Raw genomic sequence first — 17,637 nt, 5'->3', positions numbered from 1 at the left:
AATGCAAAGTCCCAGCAGCGATTGGCACGAAGCACGCTGCATACGTGGATCAACCAACGATCAGGTCGACCGGATGACGGCATGGCGCAACCGTGCAAAGCAACGAGCCTGGCAAGCAAAAGTGTCTGATTTGATCGGTGGATGCCTTTGGATTTGGGGTTTGCGTGCCTTGAGATGGACGGCAACGGCATGGAGGTTGGTCATCGGTCGCCATCGGATCGGATCGGCCATGCACATGGCGTTGGCGAGACGGGAGGTAAACTGAGCTGAGCGAGTTTGCTGGAGATGTGGTATACAGCGCGTCTTTTTGCTTTGCCCACATTTATTTACGACTACGACTACCAGCTGGACCATCACTTTATATTCCTGTCTAAAGAAAGGAGCGACACTTTATATCATGATTGTTTTGGTTGCAAAGTGTGCGCGCATTGCGTTCTTAATGGCTTGGTTAGTTAGGTTACCGGCATCACACACAGGGAAGACAAGTGGACAATCCACCGTGAATAAGCATCCCTTCTACTAGGATGAGATCTACTAGCATCGTCACAAGGCACCAGCTTTAACTCCATCTTTTGAATTTGACCCCCGGTCACACCTTGACCCTGACCCTTCCCGAGTTGTTCGATCCCCTTCTTGAAAGGTCAAGTTCAGACTGGATATTTGCAAAGCAGATCGTTCCTCGGACTGTCATTGGCTTTGATCCCTTTCTTCACTGATACTCGCTCCGTATTTGCAAAGCGGCTCGTTCCTCTGCTCCTGCTTGGTGCTCTAGCGAAATCTTAATTAGTGCCTGCTGGCATCTTTAACCAACTGCGACCCTCCAGAGCTTCTTGGTTAAGGTGAACCGGTGTAGCACAACAGAAATGCAAGTAGTTCCCGTTCAAAAAAAGAAGAAAAGAAATGCAAGTAGTGTGCTGCCTGACTTGCTAAAAAAAGGATTACTAGGCAGTAGTCCAGCACGCACACATATTTAAAGATAGAGGATTATATTTACATCAGAGAACTGCTACCCTTGTCGTGCTCCAAGATTTTCATTTTTCACCCAACATATACCACGGAGTTACAAATATCTACTCCTACAACCCTTGTAATTCTTCAAGATTTTCACCCAACATATACCACGGAGTTCCGGATATCTGCAGTTTATCCACTTGTGTATGATTGTCGCTCCTGCGTGATCAATGGCCTCTTGTAGTACCTCAACAGCAGGGACCAGCAAACGACACTGACGGAGGATGCCGCCATTGCAGCGCCAGCGACCCACGGCGGCAATCGGAAGCGGGTCGATGGGAATAGCACCCCAGCAGCAATTGGTATGCCGAGGATGTTGTAGCCGAGCGCCCACACATAGTTCATCCGTATGCGGAAGAAGGTTTTCCTCGACAGATCGATAGCGGTGATCACATCCTCCAAGTTGCTCTTCATGAGGACAATGTCCGCAGCTTCAATGGCAATATCAGTGCCAGCGCCAATAGCCATACCCACGTCTGCTGCGACAAGCGCTGGGGAGTCATTGATTCCATCACCAACCATCGCCACGGTTCTTCCAGACAACTGCAACAATCAAAATTCAAAGGCAATGAGTTACTGAGTAACTGTATGACAAAAGCAAGACAGTGAGACAACAAAGATATACTAGCTCACCTGAAGTTCCTTCACCTTCTCAGCCTTCTGCTCCGGTTTCGCTTCAGCTATGATCTTTTCAATGCCAACCTCTTTTCCGATGGCATTGGCCGTTCCCCAGTTGTCCCCAGTCACCATTATACACTCCACCTTCATTGACTTGAGGTATGATATCACTTCATGGGCATTTGGTTTTATTGGATCAGACACAGAGATTATGCCCACAATTTCTTGGTCCATAGCCACAATGATCCCTGTTTGCGCCTTGTCTTCTTCTTCCACGAGGATTTCTGAAGCTTCCACGGGAACATTAATATGTGATGACAACATAAAGCTCTTGTTGCCCACAATGACACTCTTGTCACTGATTTTTGCCTTGACACCGTGTCCGGTGACTGAAATGAAATCCCTTGCTTCAGGCCAGATATGGTTTTCTTCTGAGTGGAACTTCTTGGCATGCTCCACTATCGCCTTCGCCAGCGGATGTTCACTGTTGACCTGATTAAGACCATAACCAATGAAATTTGAGCAAGGTATCATTCCAAGACACAGAAACATACTCCCTCCGATCCATAAAAAGTGTCGCCAATTTAGTACTAAGTTAGTACAAATTTTGCACTAAGTGGGCCACACTGTGGCGACACTTTTTATGGATCGGAGGGAGTATCTTCTTGGAAGATATTAAAGATATATGTAGAGTTGGAAAGCATACCTCTGCTGCTGCAACATAGTCATAGAATTCACGTAAGACCATGTTTTTTAAAAGCCTGGTGTTCACAACAACAGGTTTCCCAATCGTTAGTGTTCCTGTCTTGTCAAAAACAATGCAGTCCACCTGTAAAACGTCATGCAAAGTAATGTTTGTCAGCAATTCGAAACACTTTTTCAAACATGTGTGTTCACATGTATAATGTATTTTGTAGACCTTCTGTGCACTCTCCAGAGCTTGCCCACCCTTAATCAGAACACCCTGCGAGGCACCAACTCCAGTAGCAACCATCACGGCAGTTGGAGTGGCCAACCCAAGGGCACAAGGACAGGCGATCACCATAACTGATATCCCAAACTGAAGAGCTAGCTGAAAGCTATCCATGGAAGATGGTATCCACGATTTTGGGTATCCATTGAACCTCCCAGCTAAAAACCATGAAAGCCAAGTAAGCAAAGAAAGGACGATCACCTGCAAACAGGAAGCAGATTGTTCAGCATGGAGAAGAGCACACCTTTCATTGGATTACCACAATGCAACTGAACTTACCAGGGGGACAAAGACTTTAGATATCTGATCAGCAAATTTCTGCACAGGAGCTTTTGCCATCTGTGCCGATTCTACTAGCCTTACGATCTGTGCCAGGGCACTCTCTGATCCAACAAATGTTGCACGGACATGGAGCACACCATTCTCGTTCACTGTCCCTCCGATCACAGTGTCACCCTTTCTCTTTGCCACAGGCCGTGATTCTCCGGTGATCATGCTTTCATTCACATGGCTCTGACCCCATATAACAAAGCCATCGGAAGCAACTTTGCCACCTGGAACTACTTTGATCACATCATTTTTTTGAATCAATCTACTGTCAATCTCCTTCTCACCTACAACATGCCCTTTGTTGTCGTGCATCAGCACTGTTGCAGTTTCCGGCGCAAGATCCATCAGCTTGGCAATAGCCTCAGAGGTTTTTCCTTTTGCCAAGATCTCAAGGTACTTCCCAAGAAGGATAAAAGATATGAGCATGGAACTAGTCTCAAAAAAATCAGTTGCCATGTAGTTCTCAGATGTAGCAGCTCGGAGAACCGAGTAAACTGAGTAGAAGTAAGCTGTGTTGGTCCCTAGAGCAATGAGCACATCCATGTTCGGCGAGATGTGGCACAAGGCTTTGTAAGCACCAGTATAAAATCTGCGGCCAATCACAAATTGGACAGGTGTCGACAAAATCCATCGCAGTAATTCACCAATGCTCATCATGTTGATAACCTTTTTGTCCAGCCCATTCTTCAGCCCTGGGATGTACATGAACACCATGGAGGTGAGGAACACTGGGATCGTGAATACTAAGCTCCATAATAAAGAATTCTTGTATTGCCTGATCTCCTCATTTCTATGCTGCTCTCTCCCGTCTGCTTCTGGGTATATTGACACGGTAACATGACCAGATGTAGCAGACTCGATGACTTCGATGAGGTCCCGGGGACCAGTCTGGTCAGGCTTGTATGAGATGGTAAGCTTGTGGAGCTCAGTGTCAACTTTTATGTCTTCCACACCAGGAAGAGCTTGAACAGAGCTTTTCACTATCATTATTGATCTCTCGTCAAGAATGCCATGCACTTTGAGGTCTATCCTGCTCTGATCTTCTCCTGTGGTGACCAGTATAGCTTCAAAGCCAGTTTCTTCGACTGCATGAATTAGTTGGGTAGCAGAGATGACCCTGCGATCATAACGGATTTCTGCCTCTTCAATAGCCAGCGCAACCGAAGCTCTCTGAACCCCTGGAACAACTTGCAAGGCAGACTCGACCGTGCTTGCACAAGATGTACAGGTCATACCTTTTATGTGCAGCCTGCATACTAGAATGCTCTTTTCCTTGACCTCCTCATCAATCAGTTTAGCTCCAAAACCAGCATCTTCGATGGTTTCCTTAATTTTTTCCTCCTGTAAAAAGGCATCCATGAACTCAATCTCCAAATATATAGGGAAAGGAATAACATGAGCATGTACTAATATATTAGAGCACGAAGTAAAGTTACTGAAAGAACACAAATGAGGTTTGCTCCAAATAACATATTCAGTGTTGATCTTATTGGCCAATAAATAAAATGAGCAGAAACCTACTAGTAACTACAACAATCAAATTTGTTCTGATCAGCTGTAACAGTTGTCATATAGGAATAATGTTTTGACCATGTGTATCTGTATGTATTTTCTTGAGTATGTCAAGTACTGTACTACTTTCTAGGGAACGTTGGCAGGAATAAGAAAAGTATAGTGTATAAAATAAACAAGAAAGTAGAAGTATCTGTGAGACAGAATTGAGAACTAATACACAAATCAAATTTTATACGTTATCGGAGTAATGTCTAAATTGACCGTTGCCTGTAGTGATGAATCATCAAAATGGTCTGTAGTTCACTTGAAATGGCCTAAGGTGCCCATATGTTGATCATTCTCAAATTGTAGTGAGGTATAAAGAGACAAGCTTTTACTTGTAGTGGGGATCTTAACAAACAAAAGTAAAATATTGCTTGGTGACCAGTAGGATTTTTCCAATACTCAATCACTAGAAAGCGATATTGGAAAAGAAGTATCCAGGCCTAAGGTGTCCATATGCTGATCATTCTCAAATTGTACTAATGCATATAGATACAACACAAGCTTTTACTTGTAGTGGGATCTTAACAAAGAAAACTGAAATATTGACGATTCCATTCTTGAGAAAAACTTATTCCTCAAATAGTAATTTCATTCTTTAATCTCTATACTTTTATCCGTAAATGGAATATCCGGTACGTCTCATTCTCTTATTACAAGGTGCAGCGAGAATTGACAGCAGCCAAATCATCGGTGCTATCCAACAAGAAAGTGTCTGAGCAAGCAAGCATGTATTTTGTTGAAAAAGAGGTACTCTTTTCGGGACCCTATAATTGCAACCAAATTAAGGATCTCTCATCATCCAACCGTAACGGCGCACCGCAGGAAAATGACTTCCAATAAAAGAGAAGGCGCAAAAGGCACTCCTTTTGTGCTAATACATTTCGCGATATTACAAGGTAACGGGGCGGGGCGGGGAAAGGGGGGTGGGGGCAAGACCACACCCCAAATGTTCCACTGATGGAAGGAAATAATTATGACCTATGAGATGAGAAATGTGAATGAAAAATTCTTCCAGAATAAGAAAAATATTATTACAGCGTCGTATTTAATAATTGCACTTGTTGTCTTGTAAATACAAATTATACGAAGGAACCACCAACTTATTTTGAACATAAATTCAAATCAAGCTTCACAGGCTTGCACACATCACATATTTGCAACTAGGAAGTGTCATGAGATCCCAATTGACCAATCAATGTTTTAAGGGCAAGCTAGGTGGTTAGCAGTTCTACATCAGAAGGAAAGTTGTTTATATGTAACCTCCTAAACCACAACAAAGCAAATAAATGCAAATACAACTTCCCTCTCATTTTAAACATTTCTCAACTGGTGAAGCATCAATTAAGGCTGGGTGATGCTATCAACTATCAATCAAGTTGAACTCAATAACAGCCCCTCCCAAAAAAAATACAACACTCGAAGCAGGCCTAAGGTGTTGGAAGAGAACAGGTGTAGCAGATCTCTCGGATAATTAGGATTGCCAAGTAGGGTCAGCTTCATTCGCTGCCAAATTAAGCTAAAGTTCGGGCATGCCCAATTACAGGCAGTTCTCTTTCTGAATTGACATAAAAACATCCTCTAACTGGTGGATCCCATCAGACAGCTCATAAACCTCGAAGGCCGAAGCCTGTGTGGTTGTGTCAATCGATTTTCATGAGGAAATTTTCTTCAGAAACAAATACATACATAGAGTATTTCAACAGCTACACATTTGCCTCTACACTGTACAGTGTTGCTAATGTTCACAAATGAAAACAATTTTGTGTAACTGTGACATCCAAAGTTAAACACCCCCGTGTTCTAGGCTTCATTTTTAGAGGTGTTCTACGCTTTATTTGGAAGCACCTTCAGTTCTCTTTACGTATAAGCAATTAAGCACCCAGCCACCCACACCTAACGAGATGAACTACTGTACAGTTGCACCCATCTATATTGCATTAAATCAAAAACATATAACTGCGTACCAAAATTTCACTCAACGAACTTCAAAGAAGAATAGCACACAAGCATCGAAATTCATTTTGTTTCCCCTTAAAATATGCCTACCGGAATCAATCGATCTGATGAAAACGGCATCTGAGAAAGACGAGGATAATAAATGCAGGCCCAACAATTGCGAGTGGCGCAAACCGCAAAGTACCCCGATGCTCACCGAGACCGATGCCGGGTAGAAGGCGACCTGCGCGCGGCCCCCGAGGACGTCGACCGCGGCTTCGTGGATGCCTGGGAGCCGCTTGACGGCCTTCTCCACCGACCCAGCGCACGCGGCGCACGTCATCCCTGATACCGCGAACACCGCCACCTTCTCCTCCTCCTCCTCCGCTGCCTCCAGATCGCCCCCACCTCCACTACTACCAGCACCCTCGCCAGCGACCACGGCCGACCTGGGGCGCCGCGGCATCGACGGGTACCGCGACCGCAGCGCGAGGTGGCCGCTCGCATCGGAGCCGCCGTGGAAGCACGAGAGGAAGAGGGCCCGGGTGGTCGCCGCCATTGGGAGCACGAATTCCCACCAAAATGGAGAAAGGGTTTTAGTATGGGGATTTTGGTGGGGGCGGAGGGTGATCACGGATGTGGCTTCGAGAAAATGGTTTAAACACATTGGCGGATTTATAGGCGGTAGCCCGGCGCAAGCTGGCCCGGATTGTGCGTGCTTTGGCACAGATCAAGCAAGTGCTCGTCGTTGTACTACCGCTAAAGCGTCGAAACGGAAATTTACGTCACGTCCATAGCCGAGTGGGGAATTCAGTTACGCTTTAACCAATTTTGTAATAGTGGGCTTGGGCCGCAAGAAAGCCTGGATCGGTTTTCGACTCTGTGGATTGGACGGTTAGTTTTCTAAAATGGGCTGGGATGACCTGGAACTCAGCCCAGGATCCCCTCTCACGTAAGTGGCAAGAAATTCCTTCTGAAAATGATGCTGTCCTTGTCACCGGGCAAGAAATCCGGACAGAAATCCGTACGAAGGCAAAAGCGTGGCATTTGAATCTTTAAAATTCTCGCTGGCGTTTCAAAGTTCTACACGCATTCATTCGTGTTGCATAGAAATGCAAGCATGGATGGTCGATTGATTGTAGGCTAGCACGCCACATAATTAAAAATCTCAAATTCAAATTTGACTTCCAATTGCTTGCGGTAGCAGCATGCCTACGCACCTAGCCTCAAAGCCAAGCAATCTCAGGTCAAATTCGAATTAAGTTATCGGGAAACTCTCCCGTGCCCACGAATCAAATTCGACAATTCGAGCCTGATTTGTCGTGGAGATCCCGCGTTTCAAAAGCAAAGGAAGGCAAATCAAACGGGACAGGTGAACTGATAAAACTAATAACGCGTTGTTTTCACATCGCGCCACCATCGAGCAGGTGATTCGGCGAAACAAACTGCAGGCTGTATTCTGGAGTTATTTTACTGGTCAGGAAATCAAAATGTCAACTCCGGCACCTGAGCGCCTGCGTATACTTGTAGGAGTAGAACAAAATCTCCCTCGGTTGCAGGAGCCAAATCATAAAACCTGTTATGCATTTCAGCATTTGCACGTCTTCTCTTTCTCGCTGCCGTTGTTTGACGAAATACATGTATATTTGCATGATGTGAACACAAATAATTCAGAAATACACAGGAGGATGAAGAACTGTCTTGGTTCACTGAATCTTGTTTCAAAGGGTTTGGTTCACTGAATCTTGACTCCTCAACACTTACTCTTCGAATCTTATTCTTTTCTTAACAACCTGATGTTGCCATTACGTTAAACTACATGCTCAATTGCTTAGTTTGGATAATGTTCTGCAATCTCCATGAAAACTTGAAAAGAGGCTCTATCAGCAGGAGCCTGACATGCGACGTTGTCGTTTTCAGTGTCTTCGCCTGATAGAAGTCAGGTCACAGTGTTGTATAAAGGGTTAAACAGTTAATATCTATCACTTTGCCTCAAAATACTTGTTCAACATACTAATATTGACGTGGCCCTCAATGCGACACGTTATGACAGACTTAATAGTATCAATTTGATGATTTCAATGTTGATAAATTCTTTTTTGAAATCATAGCCACAGCATAAGAAGTTTGATCAGCACATATTCTAAAAGAACAAGTAAGTTGGAACAGCGCGCGGGAGCATATGATAGATCTAGATTTTGGTTTGAAATCCTCTCAAAGGATTCTAATTTGAGTTTCTTTGAGTAACAACATGCACACATGACCTCAGAACCAAGCAAAGTAGGATCAAATTTTCGGATTTAATTAAAAGAAGGGTGCAGAAGTAAGAATAAAATTCAGGCCATATTTGTTTTATTTGCGGTTTGAATGGCCGTATTTTTTAATATTTGATATAGCAAAATCGTATTTATTTATAAAGCACAAACCATGTTTGTATGTATATTTGATACTATGAGCCAACAAAATAAGAATAAAACATTTTTTTAAAACATTTAACATATTTATCCTATATGCCACGAACCGCGGGACATATGGTTTACTGCTAGAAGCGCACGCCTCTGAAGATGTAACACACCAATACTCGATACAAGTATTAGACCCAAGTGGACAATTCTTTCCCCACCTCGCTAGCCCGACAAATCCCGCCACCGACAGCCACGCCGTCCGCTCTAGTGTTGCAAACATGAGTATTTTTACCCCGGCTTACACGTCTACTCTGTCGAGTACTCGAGTGACAGGTACGAAAAAACATTTAACACGGCCACTAGTATGGGTATGGCTAATGGGTAAGATAATATGGAGCGGATTACAATATGTAGTGGCTCAACCCGAACCAGGTAGGTTCAATCTTGAGATGTGTTTGCTCGAAGAAGATACATAATTTTTTAAAGAGTAACCCAAAAAAGAGTGACCGAAATTTCCTCAAGAAAAGAAAAAAGATTGTCCGAAATTACTGACCCTTACAGCCCGTTTCGTAGCCCTCATTCCATTTCATTTGGTAGACATGAAATGAAATCAATTTTTTGATATGATTTTATTTGGCTGATTTTGAATTCTGGATTCAAAAATCATGTGTTTGCCACATGGATTTGTAGAATGTGAGACAATTCTAGAGAAATAATGGCTTTTAGAGAGAAATTGGGATTAGTTATTGTGTGATTTTTATACCCAATTCTGCACCCGCCAAACAGGTTGATTTCTGAAATCCAAAATGAATTTCAGGATTTCAGACCCAAATAATGGGTGCCAAACAATCTTGCCCGTTTGGCACCCATCATTTGAGGCTAGAATTATGGAATTCATTTTGAATTCTAAAAACTAACTTGTTTGGTGGAACGGAATTGGCTACATGAATTTAATTTGCAATTTCATGAAATCACATTATAACTAAACGCAATTCCTCTCTAAAAGACCTCATTTCTCTGAAATTGTCTCTCACTCTACAAATCCATGTGGTAGACAAACATGATTTTTTAACTTGTAATTCAAATTCAACCAAATAAAATCCTATCAAAAATTAGATTTAATTTCATTTCTACCAAATGAAATGAAAGGGTGGGTGCCAAACGAGCTCTCAGGGTCTTTCTTCGCTCTGAAACAGCCCTGTTAACCTCAATAATGTTGGCCGTGCATGAAAATTATATGAAAAAACAAAAACTCAATGTCGGCCCGTGATACGATAATAGCCCAATAACAAAAGGCCAAATTAGAGCCCGTGGCCTGCCAAACCTAACGGCATATCGCGAGGCTGCTCTCGTTCGGTCGGTTGCTCCTCGATTTTGTTCTTGGGAGGATTCCTCTACCTTTTCCACCTCCAGCAGAATCCGCCTCCAAATCTCCACTACCTCCCTTCTTCAGATTCCTCTCGACGCTAAATTCTTGCATCTCCCCTTCCGAATCGTCCGCTAGCTTCGGTAACGTCAAAGCTTCACTTGCCTGTACGAGACCTTTTTTTTTTTGAAAAGGAGTGAAACCCCCGGCCTTTGGCTAAATTAGTTTGTTAGCTGATTCGTGTTAGTTAGTGACCCCCCCGGCCTTTGCCTTTCCATGTAGGTGACTACATGGGTAGTTAATTAGCTGCGTAGATATGTTTCTCTTTTGCTCCCTGCGTAGTAACTAGTAAGTCAGCAGATTTGTTGGCGGCCACAAATTGGAAACTGTGAATAGTAGAACTAGAATCCACTGTTTTTCTGTGTATTTTATACTGTATGCAATTCAATCTGCTGGGACGATACGGCTTACTAGTACTGGTCAGTTTTTACTTTTATGTATTTTTTTCTTCAGCAAGTATAACCAAGTAGTGGAACACAAACAACTGTGAATCGCTGAACTTTATCCAGATTTTGTTCTGTGTTCACTTTATTCCGATGAATGCTATCATTTACTAATACCGATCCTATTAGTAGCGTTATACGAAATATCCTAAACTGAAAATGTTTATACCTAAGCGAAGGACGGTATTTTTTTTTTATGTAGCTGATAATTATTAGGCTTAATGGGAAGCAGAGATGACGATGGCCCAACCACTGAGGATCAAGGCTATGCCGCAGACATCCATTCCATCAGGGAGGCGCAGGTCCGCATCGCGCCGTATGTGCACAAGACAACCATTCTGTCATCGACATCTATCAATGCCATAGTGGGGAAGCAGTTGTTCTTTAAGTGCGAGTGCTTCCAGAAGGCGTGAGAATTACTTACTCATGTGCTGTTTGCCTCTGCAATGTCTTGGAGTTCATGGTGATAAATGTTTGTGGACCTATGTTGTGTTGTGTAGAGGGGCATTCAAGATCCGAGGGGCATCCAATTCAATATTTGCCCTTGATGATGCCCAGGCATCGAAGGGTGTTGTAACGCATAGCAGGTTGATGCTAGGTTCACCCTTTTTTGCGACTGTTTGTGACATCTGAAGAAATTTAAGATACTGATAATATGGTTTCTTCTCAGTGGAAACCATGCTGCTGCCGTGGCTCTGGCTGCAAAGTTGCGTGGCATACCTGCTTACATTGTCATACCCAAAAATGCACCAGAATGTAAGGTTGACAACGTTAAGCGTTATGGTGGCCGTATTATCTGGAGTGATGTCACAATGGAATCAAGAGAATCTATTGCTAAAAAAGTTCAGGAGGAAACTGGTGCCATTCTTATTCATCCATTCAATGACAAGTATACTATCAGGTAGTCTTTTTCTTTTGCAATCTAAAGCTTCTCATTGTTGAATTCTTCTGTGCCATGTGAAAATCTGTCTAAGGTACCATAGACATCGCTTCTGGTAAGATTTAGTATTCCACTAGTCCTATATTCTTTATCTGGTAGTCCTAATTCCCAGGCTACTGTGTTGATGCAAAAACTTAGTTGACGTCTGTAGAGAGTATGAAGAAATTTGATCACATGCTTACTCAAGACTGATGAACTCTTCTTCCGGTGAAATAATCACAATGAGTTACTTGGTCTAACCTCGGCACACACCATCTAAATGTATGATCTTATGACTCTTCACTAACTTGTTTCATTTGGTAACACAACATCCAGCATTTTCTATATTTCTAATGTAGGACCATTTTAAAATTTAAACTAAAGGGGATGTCAACCCATTTTTTCACACAAATAAATGAATATGTTTTATGCTCTATATAAAAAATCCCCAAGATTTTTTTATGCGTTTCCATTTGATTGGTTGCTCTAAGCACATAGAGTAGCGCATGAGCAATTTCGTTTCCCTTCAATTTTCCAGGAAATCTGAAAATTTATTTGATTCTTTTTCAGTGGTCAGGGTACAGTATTCCTTGAACTATTGGAGCAGGTCCCTGAGATTGACACTGTTATTGTTCCAATTAGTGGTTTGTACTCTCTTATCTTCTTCTTAACGTAAATATTACGGAGTATTTTCTAATTTGAAAGTTGGCAAATATTTTTGTCTAAACCTCAGGTGGTGGTTTAATTTCTGGTGTGGCATTGGCTGCAAAGGCCATAAACCCTTCAATACGCATTCTGGCAGCAGAACCAAAGGGTGCTGATGATTCAGCCCAATCCAAGGTTGCTGGAAAGATCATCAAACTACCTGCAACCAACACCATTGCTGATGGACTACGAGCTTTTCTCGGTGACTTGACATGGTAAAGCAGTATCTATAAATTGAGCACGTTTACATCTTATTCTTTTGCACATCCTTATTGTCCTGGATTCATACTAAAATGTTGATTTTCCCCCACTCATTTTAAAGACTTTCATGAAAACATGAATTTTAATTGGATAATTTGTTTCACTAAAACTCGTCTTGGCCTAAATGTATTCTAGTGGACGGAACCGCCATATGTTTCAAGACATGTTTTACATTCTATCTTTATATTCTAGGCCGGTGGTGCGTGATTTGGTGGATGATGTCATCGTTGTGGATGACAGTGCCATTGTCAACGCCATGAAAATGTGCTACGAGACTCTCAAGGTAGCTGTGGAGCCTAGTGGAGCCATTGGCCTTGCTGCTGCCCTTTCCGATGAGTTCAAGCAAAGCTCTTATTGGCATGAGAGCAGCAAGATAGGTATCATTGTTTCTGGAGGCAATGTAGACCTCCGTGTGCTTTGGGAGTCCCTCTATAAATGACGATTGGACCATACAAAGTTGTACTATATTTGAATTTGAAATGCACGAGGTCAGTTGTTGTAAAATTGTAACCTACTTATTTCTCACATGGAACTGTATTGTCTGTTGAGTTACTCGGTGCAAAAAAATTCATCATGCACTTTGACAGTTCATCGGTTTCCTTAGAAAAACTATGGTTTGTTTTCAGTTTTTAGGGTGACAGTGGCGGCTGAAGCCTGAAGCAATATGAATCGAAACAATCTCCATTGATCCCCTGTCCATCAAAGCAATTTGTTTGCCAAGTCGATAAACTAATTTGGTTGATTCAAGGTGTATTTTTTTAGCGTATGTATCTGCAGATACGCCAACACCAGTGTTCTCTTTTTTGGGGTGTCGCTGATGCTTGCTAGTATACTACAGAAGTGCATCAGATCGGAGCCCCTATTTCTGCGATACACGAATCTTGAAGCACCCCTTCCACAGTTCCACCCAAAAGAAAGGGCAAAAGCCAAGTTGCCACCCGAACCAGTACACGTCCGTTCCCCCGTTCCACGCCCCCTTCTTCCTCCCCTCCGCCGCCGCCGCCACCGCCGCAAAGAGAGATACTGCTTGCTCGGAGCACGCGCGCGCGAGAAAGCGAGTGGGGCGGCTGTAGCGAACGATGCCGAACAAGCGTCAGCGGGAGGCGCGAAAGCGCTTCCGCGAGGCGAACCCCGACCTCTGTCAACCAGCACCCGCCCCTCCCGCCGACGGCACCAAAAAGAAGAGCAAGAAAAGCATGTTCAAGAAGGTGAAGAAGGCGGGCGGCGGCGGAAGCGGTGGCGCGGGGAGGTCGAAGCACCCGCTGCGGGTTCCCGGGATGCGGCCCGGGGAAAGGTGCTTCATCTGCAAGTCCACCGACCACGTAGCCAAGACCTGCCCCGAGAAGTCCCTCTGGGATAAGAATAAGGTACCAGCCCACGAATGCTCGGATAAATTGCCGTGTTTAGAAGCTTGGGGGTGATAATTTTGTTCCCGGTAGTGTCAATTGCTTGTGATAAACTAGCTTAACCGAAGACTAGGTTGTTTATAGCAGCTTAGTGCTAATTGATGGGGGTAGTAAAAACGTAGAGAGGCAGATGTTTTTCCTCTAGCTTGACCTTGTTGGGCAAGATTGTCAGCATGTTCACTAGGGTGTGTTTGTTCTGCGACTGCCAGGAGCTATGCCTACCATATAAAGTCACCACAATAGTCAGGAATAAATCTTGATCAGTGCTTATATGATGAGCTGGCAGCTACTTGTGGTCAAATGAATACTCCTACATCTACATGGTATTGCTGAAAAATGTTTGTTATAGCTAAATGGTGTTTGGTTATAAACCTATTTCTCCATCAGTTGATTTGATGCTCTATTTCTCTATTTGCAAGGGTCCAGTTTCACAATCTTTTAACAATGTATTATTATTGTGTTCTTTTCAGATCTGCTTGCTCTGCAGGGAGCGGGGCCATAGTCTGAAGAACTGCCCTGAGAAAAGTGATGGGGATTTGAAGAAATTTTGCTACAATTGTGGTGGATCTGGACATTCCCTTTCCAAGTGCCCCAAACCCATTGAAAATGGTACTCTTCATCCACACTTCTTACTCATAGAGCTGCTAGTTCTAGTGCTGAATACCTGCCAGCACTATTATCCTTATACATGTGGTTTCTTCATGTGTTTAACATTGTTTTATATTTTTTGCAGGTGGTACAAACTTTGCGAGCTGCTTTGTCTGCAAACAGCAGGGACATTTGAGCAAGGATTGTCCTGAAAATAAACATGGCATTTATCCGAAGGTATTACACATGCTTCCTTGTCCCTTCTCATGATCCTACTGCTACTGCTACCAATGTAGGGTGTTGAAATCAAAGCACATTTGCCTTCAATTTGCATCTAGAGTTTAGTACAGAAGTGTTTGGCGCAATGCAAACAAATGGATTGATAATCTTGAGATATAACTTCCAATTGATAAGTACCTGCTTCTAGGGCTTTTTCTTCTTTGTCTGAGTTTGGAGGTACATAACCAGTTTGTTGTGGTGCCTAAGTTTGTTATAGCTTTGAAAACTAAATAAAAGTTTGTGAAACTAGGTAAGTCTGGTTTTCCTGGTAGTCCTATACAAAGCCTATCCTTGGGTAGAGCCTCACAGGGAGATAGTGCTTGGAGACGTCGATCATTTCCTGTGAGGCTCAATAGTCTAAACTTTCTGTTATTGCTTTTGTTACAGTTAAACTGTTCTACCTGGATTATCTTTATATTGTTGATTTACTGCTCCCTTATACATTTTTAATTCTATACAATGTTAGGGTGGTTGCTGTAAGGTATGTGGTGAAGTCACACACTTGGCCAGGCATTGTCCAAACAAACGGCAACAGGACTTCATGTACTCCAGAGATGATGGTAAGAAATTGCAATTACTCTACTCCCTTGACATATCTTGCAATATCACAGGTTCCACATATTCTTGGCATATGGAGTGCTTGTGGTTGATCTGCATATTCAAATTATCTTCATTATCATCTAAATTCTGCAAAAAATATTTGAAGAACAATACTTGTTTGTAAGCAGGCTGGCCAAAGTTAAAAGTTCAGATTATACAACTACGTTTTTTTTCTTAAGGCTTCTTTTGTTTTGTTACATAACATGATTTCTCATAGTTATGTCCAAGATAGAAATATATCTGTAGGAGTGTAGCCATGCAGGTTTGTACTGTAAGGTAGAGGCTGTGGATTTGCACTTACTTTCTTCAGTCCTTCGTAATGACTAACTATGCGGACAGCATTATCTTAGATGAATTCTGCTGTAATATATATTGAGATGGTCAGTAAGCTGAGGTGCAATTAAATTTCTACTGTAGTTGTTCCGTGCAAGAATTTGTGTTTAATTGGCACTGGTTCTTATTTTAGATACGAATATGGAGGGAGACCACCAGGAGGACCATGCTCTGCGGGGTGGAGATGATCTTGAAGATGATTTCATCGACGAAGAAGAGACAAAACCCACCAAAACAAAGAAGGGGAAGCTACCTAGTTCGGACTCCGCAACAGCAGCAGGCAACGGCGAGAAGACTGCCAACGCAAAGACAAAAGGAAAACAAGCTCCGAAGGTTGTAAAATTCTTTGGTTAAACAGTGACATTTTTGTAGCTTATATGAAGTGATCCTTCTGGACAATTTATTTTTAGGGGAAATCACGACTGTGTAACTCACAGTGAGGATTTATCTGTTTACAACGTGATGTTCGAGAAGTGTCATCTTTTGATATATCTGATGAGTGATGATCCTCCAATTAGGATACAGACACGCAACTGCAATCTAAAAAAGAAACGCTGTTGCTGTCAAAATTATTCCGTTGTAACCAGGGGCGTTCCGGTTTGTTTTAGGCTCAAGAGTGATGGGTGGTGGCGCTGGCGCGTAGGTTGGTCAGGCGAGTTCTCAATCGCTCATGGCCATTCGCTCAATCTCTCGCGAGGAGGGAACGTGCTTGGTCAAACCCCCCCCCCCCCCCCCCCCCCCTCTTCCTGCTCCTAACATGCCGGCATGAATGCATGCAAATGGAAGCCTCAGGTTCCCCTATATTACGCCTGACCCCTCCTCTCTTCCGGGCCTTGAGACTCTCGCCCGCCGCCTGCGCCTGCGCCGTTGCCGTTGCGCACCACCGTCGTGTCCGGCTGTGGAAAGAAGAGAAACCCCGCGCGTCAGCCATGGTGAGCGCGCCGCCTCGTCGTGTTCGATCTATCGAACCCCTTTCGAAGCCAATGTAACTGTTGTTGTTGTTGTTTGTTGTTGCAAGGCGAACTCGGCGTCGGGGATGGCCGTGAGCGACGAGTGCAAGCACAAGTTCCAGGAGCTCAAGGCCAAGAGGAGCTTCCGGTTCATCACGTTCAAGGTGAACGAGAACACGCAGCAGGTGGTGGTGGACAGGGTGGGCCAGCCGGGCGAGACCTACGCCGACTTCACCGCCTCTATCCCCGCCGACGAGTGCCGCTACGCCGTCTTCGACTTCGACTTCGTCACCGACGAGAACTGCCAGAAGAGCAAGATCTTCTTCATCTCCTGGTACAGACTACAGAGAGATCTCCTCCTTCGGTTCCATTTTCCATCGGTTGTTGTAACATAACAAGTACTGTATGTGCTGAAGCTTGATTATTGCTGTCGCTGCAGGTCCCCGGACACATCGAGGGTGAGGAGCAAGATGCTGTACGCCAGCTCCAAGGACCGGTTCAAGAGGGAGCTCGACGGCATCCAGGTGGAGCTGCAGGCGACCGAACCCAGCGAGATGAGCATGGACATCGTCAAGGCCAGAGCCCTCTGAATTAAAATCGTTTCCGATTAAGACCTCCATCCACATACGTACGTACATGCCCCCGCACCCTGCAGGAACGATAAAGCTTTTTTTTTCTGCGTCAGTTCCAGCCCGTATGCCGTTTCATCTCCCTCGGTGTCAGTTGCAGCGCATGCCAGCCACCCCTGTAAACTAGACGGTCGCGTCTTTCCCGTTCCAAGATTTTAGACGGCGTCTCGATCTTTTCCTTGTTGTTGCTCGGGTACCGTATGTATAATGTATGTACGTATATGTATTGATGCGTCCGTGCCCGTTAAGTACTCCCTTCGTGTCTG

At 43.8% G+C, this 17,637-nt stretch overlaps 3 protein-coding genes across 5 annotated transcripts; 2 read left to right on the top strand and 1 right to left on the bottom strand.

Annotated features, from left to right (window-relative positions):
• Positions 1 to 901: 901 nt before the first annotated feature.
• LOC100840177 (copper-transporting ATPase HMA5) lies at positions 902 to 7,139 on the bottom strand. 2 transcript variants are annotated; one of them, XM_014896192.2, is made up of 6 exons: positions 6,633 to 7,139; positions 2,882 to 4,273; positions 2,549 to 2,803; positions 2,336 to 2,458; positions 1,645 to 2,121; positions 902 to 1,554 (listed from the first exon to the last, which is right to left on the bottom strand). In XM_014896192.2, exons 1-6 carry the CDS (start codon positions 7,092 to 7,094, stop codon positions 1,144 to 1,146), a joined length of 3,120 nt encoding a protein of 1,039 aa, XP_014751678.2. In that variant the 5' UTR covers positions 7,095 to 7,139; the 3' UTR covers positions 902 to 1,143. The 2 variants fall into 2 exon arrangements, with proteins under 2 accessions (XP_014751678.2, XP_003580298.2); XM_003580250.4 differs by having other exon boundaries at positions 6,645 to 7,136.
• Positions 7,140 to 10,147: 3,008 nt separating this feature from the next.
• Positions 10,148 to 13,175, top strand: LOC100839879 (serine racemase). The gene is made up of 7 exons (XM_003580249.4): positions 10,148 to 10,341; positions 10,904 to 11,110; positions 11,202 to 11,288; positions 11,372 to 11,602; positions 12,191 to 12,264; positions 12,354 to 12,540; positions 12,779 to 13,175. Exons 2-7 carry the CDS (start codon positions 10,923 to 10,925, stop codon positions 13,023 to 13,025), a joined length of 1,014 nt encoding a protein of 337 aa, XP_003580297.1. The 5' UTR covers positions 10,148 to 10,341; positions 10,904 to 10,922; the 3' UTR covers positions 13,026 to 13,175.
• Positions 13,176 to 13,482: 307 nt separating this feature from the next.
• On the top strand, positions 13,483 to 17,635 carry LOC100826202 (actin-depolymerizing factor 6). Of its 2 annotated transcripts, XM_014895849.2 has the most exons (7): positions 13,483 to 13,953; positions 14,463 to 14,601; positions 14,726 to 14,817; positions 15,326 to 15,419; positions 15,926 to 16,009; positions 16,809 to 17,076; positions 17,182 to 17,626. In XM_014895849.2, exons 1-7 carry the CDS (start codon positions 13,666 to 13,668, stop codon positions 17,330 to 17,332), a joined length of 1,116 nt encoding a protein of 371 aa, XP_014751335.1. In that variant the 5' UTR covers positions 13,483 to 13,665; the 3' UTR covers positions 17,333 to 17,626. The 2 variants fall into 2 exon arrangements, with proteins under 2 accessions (XP_014751335.1, XP_014751334.1); XM_014895848.2 differs by lacking the exons at positions 13,483 to 13,953; positions 14,463 to 14,601; positions 14,726 to 14,817; positions 15,326 to 15,419; positions 15,926 to 16,009 and adding an exon at positions 16,524 to 16,724 and having other exon boundaries at positions 16,811 to 17,076; positions 17,182 to 17,635.
• The last annotated feature ends 2 nt before the right edge of the window (positions 17,636 to 17,637 follow it).

This window comes from Brachypodium distachyon, chromosome 5 (genome assembly GCF_000005505.3).
Source record: "Brachypodium distachyon strain Bd21 chromosome 5, Brachypodium_distachyon_v3.0, whole genome shotgun sequence".
NCBI lineage: Eukaryota > Viridiplantae > Streptophyta > Magnoliopsida > Poales > Poaceae > Brachypodium > Brachypodium distachyon.
Note: the sequence above shows the minus strand (reverse complement) of the source record. Positions and strands in the feature narration are given on the sequence as shown.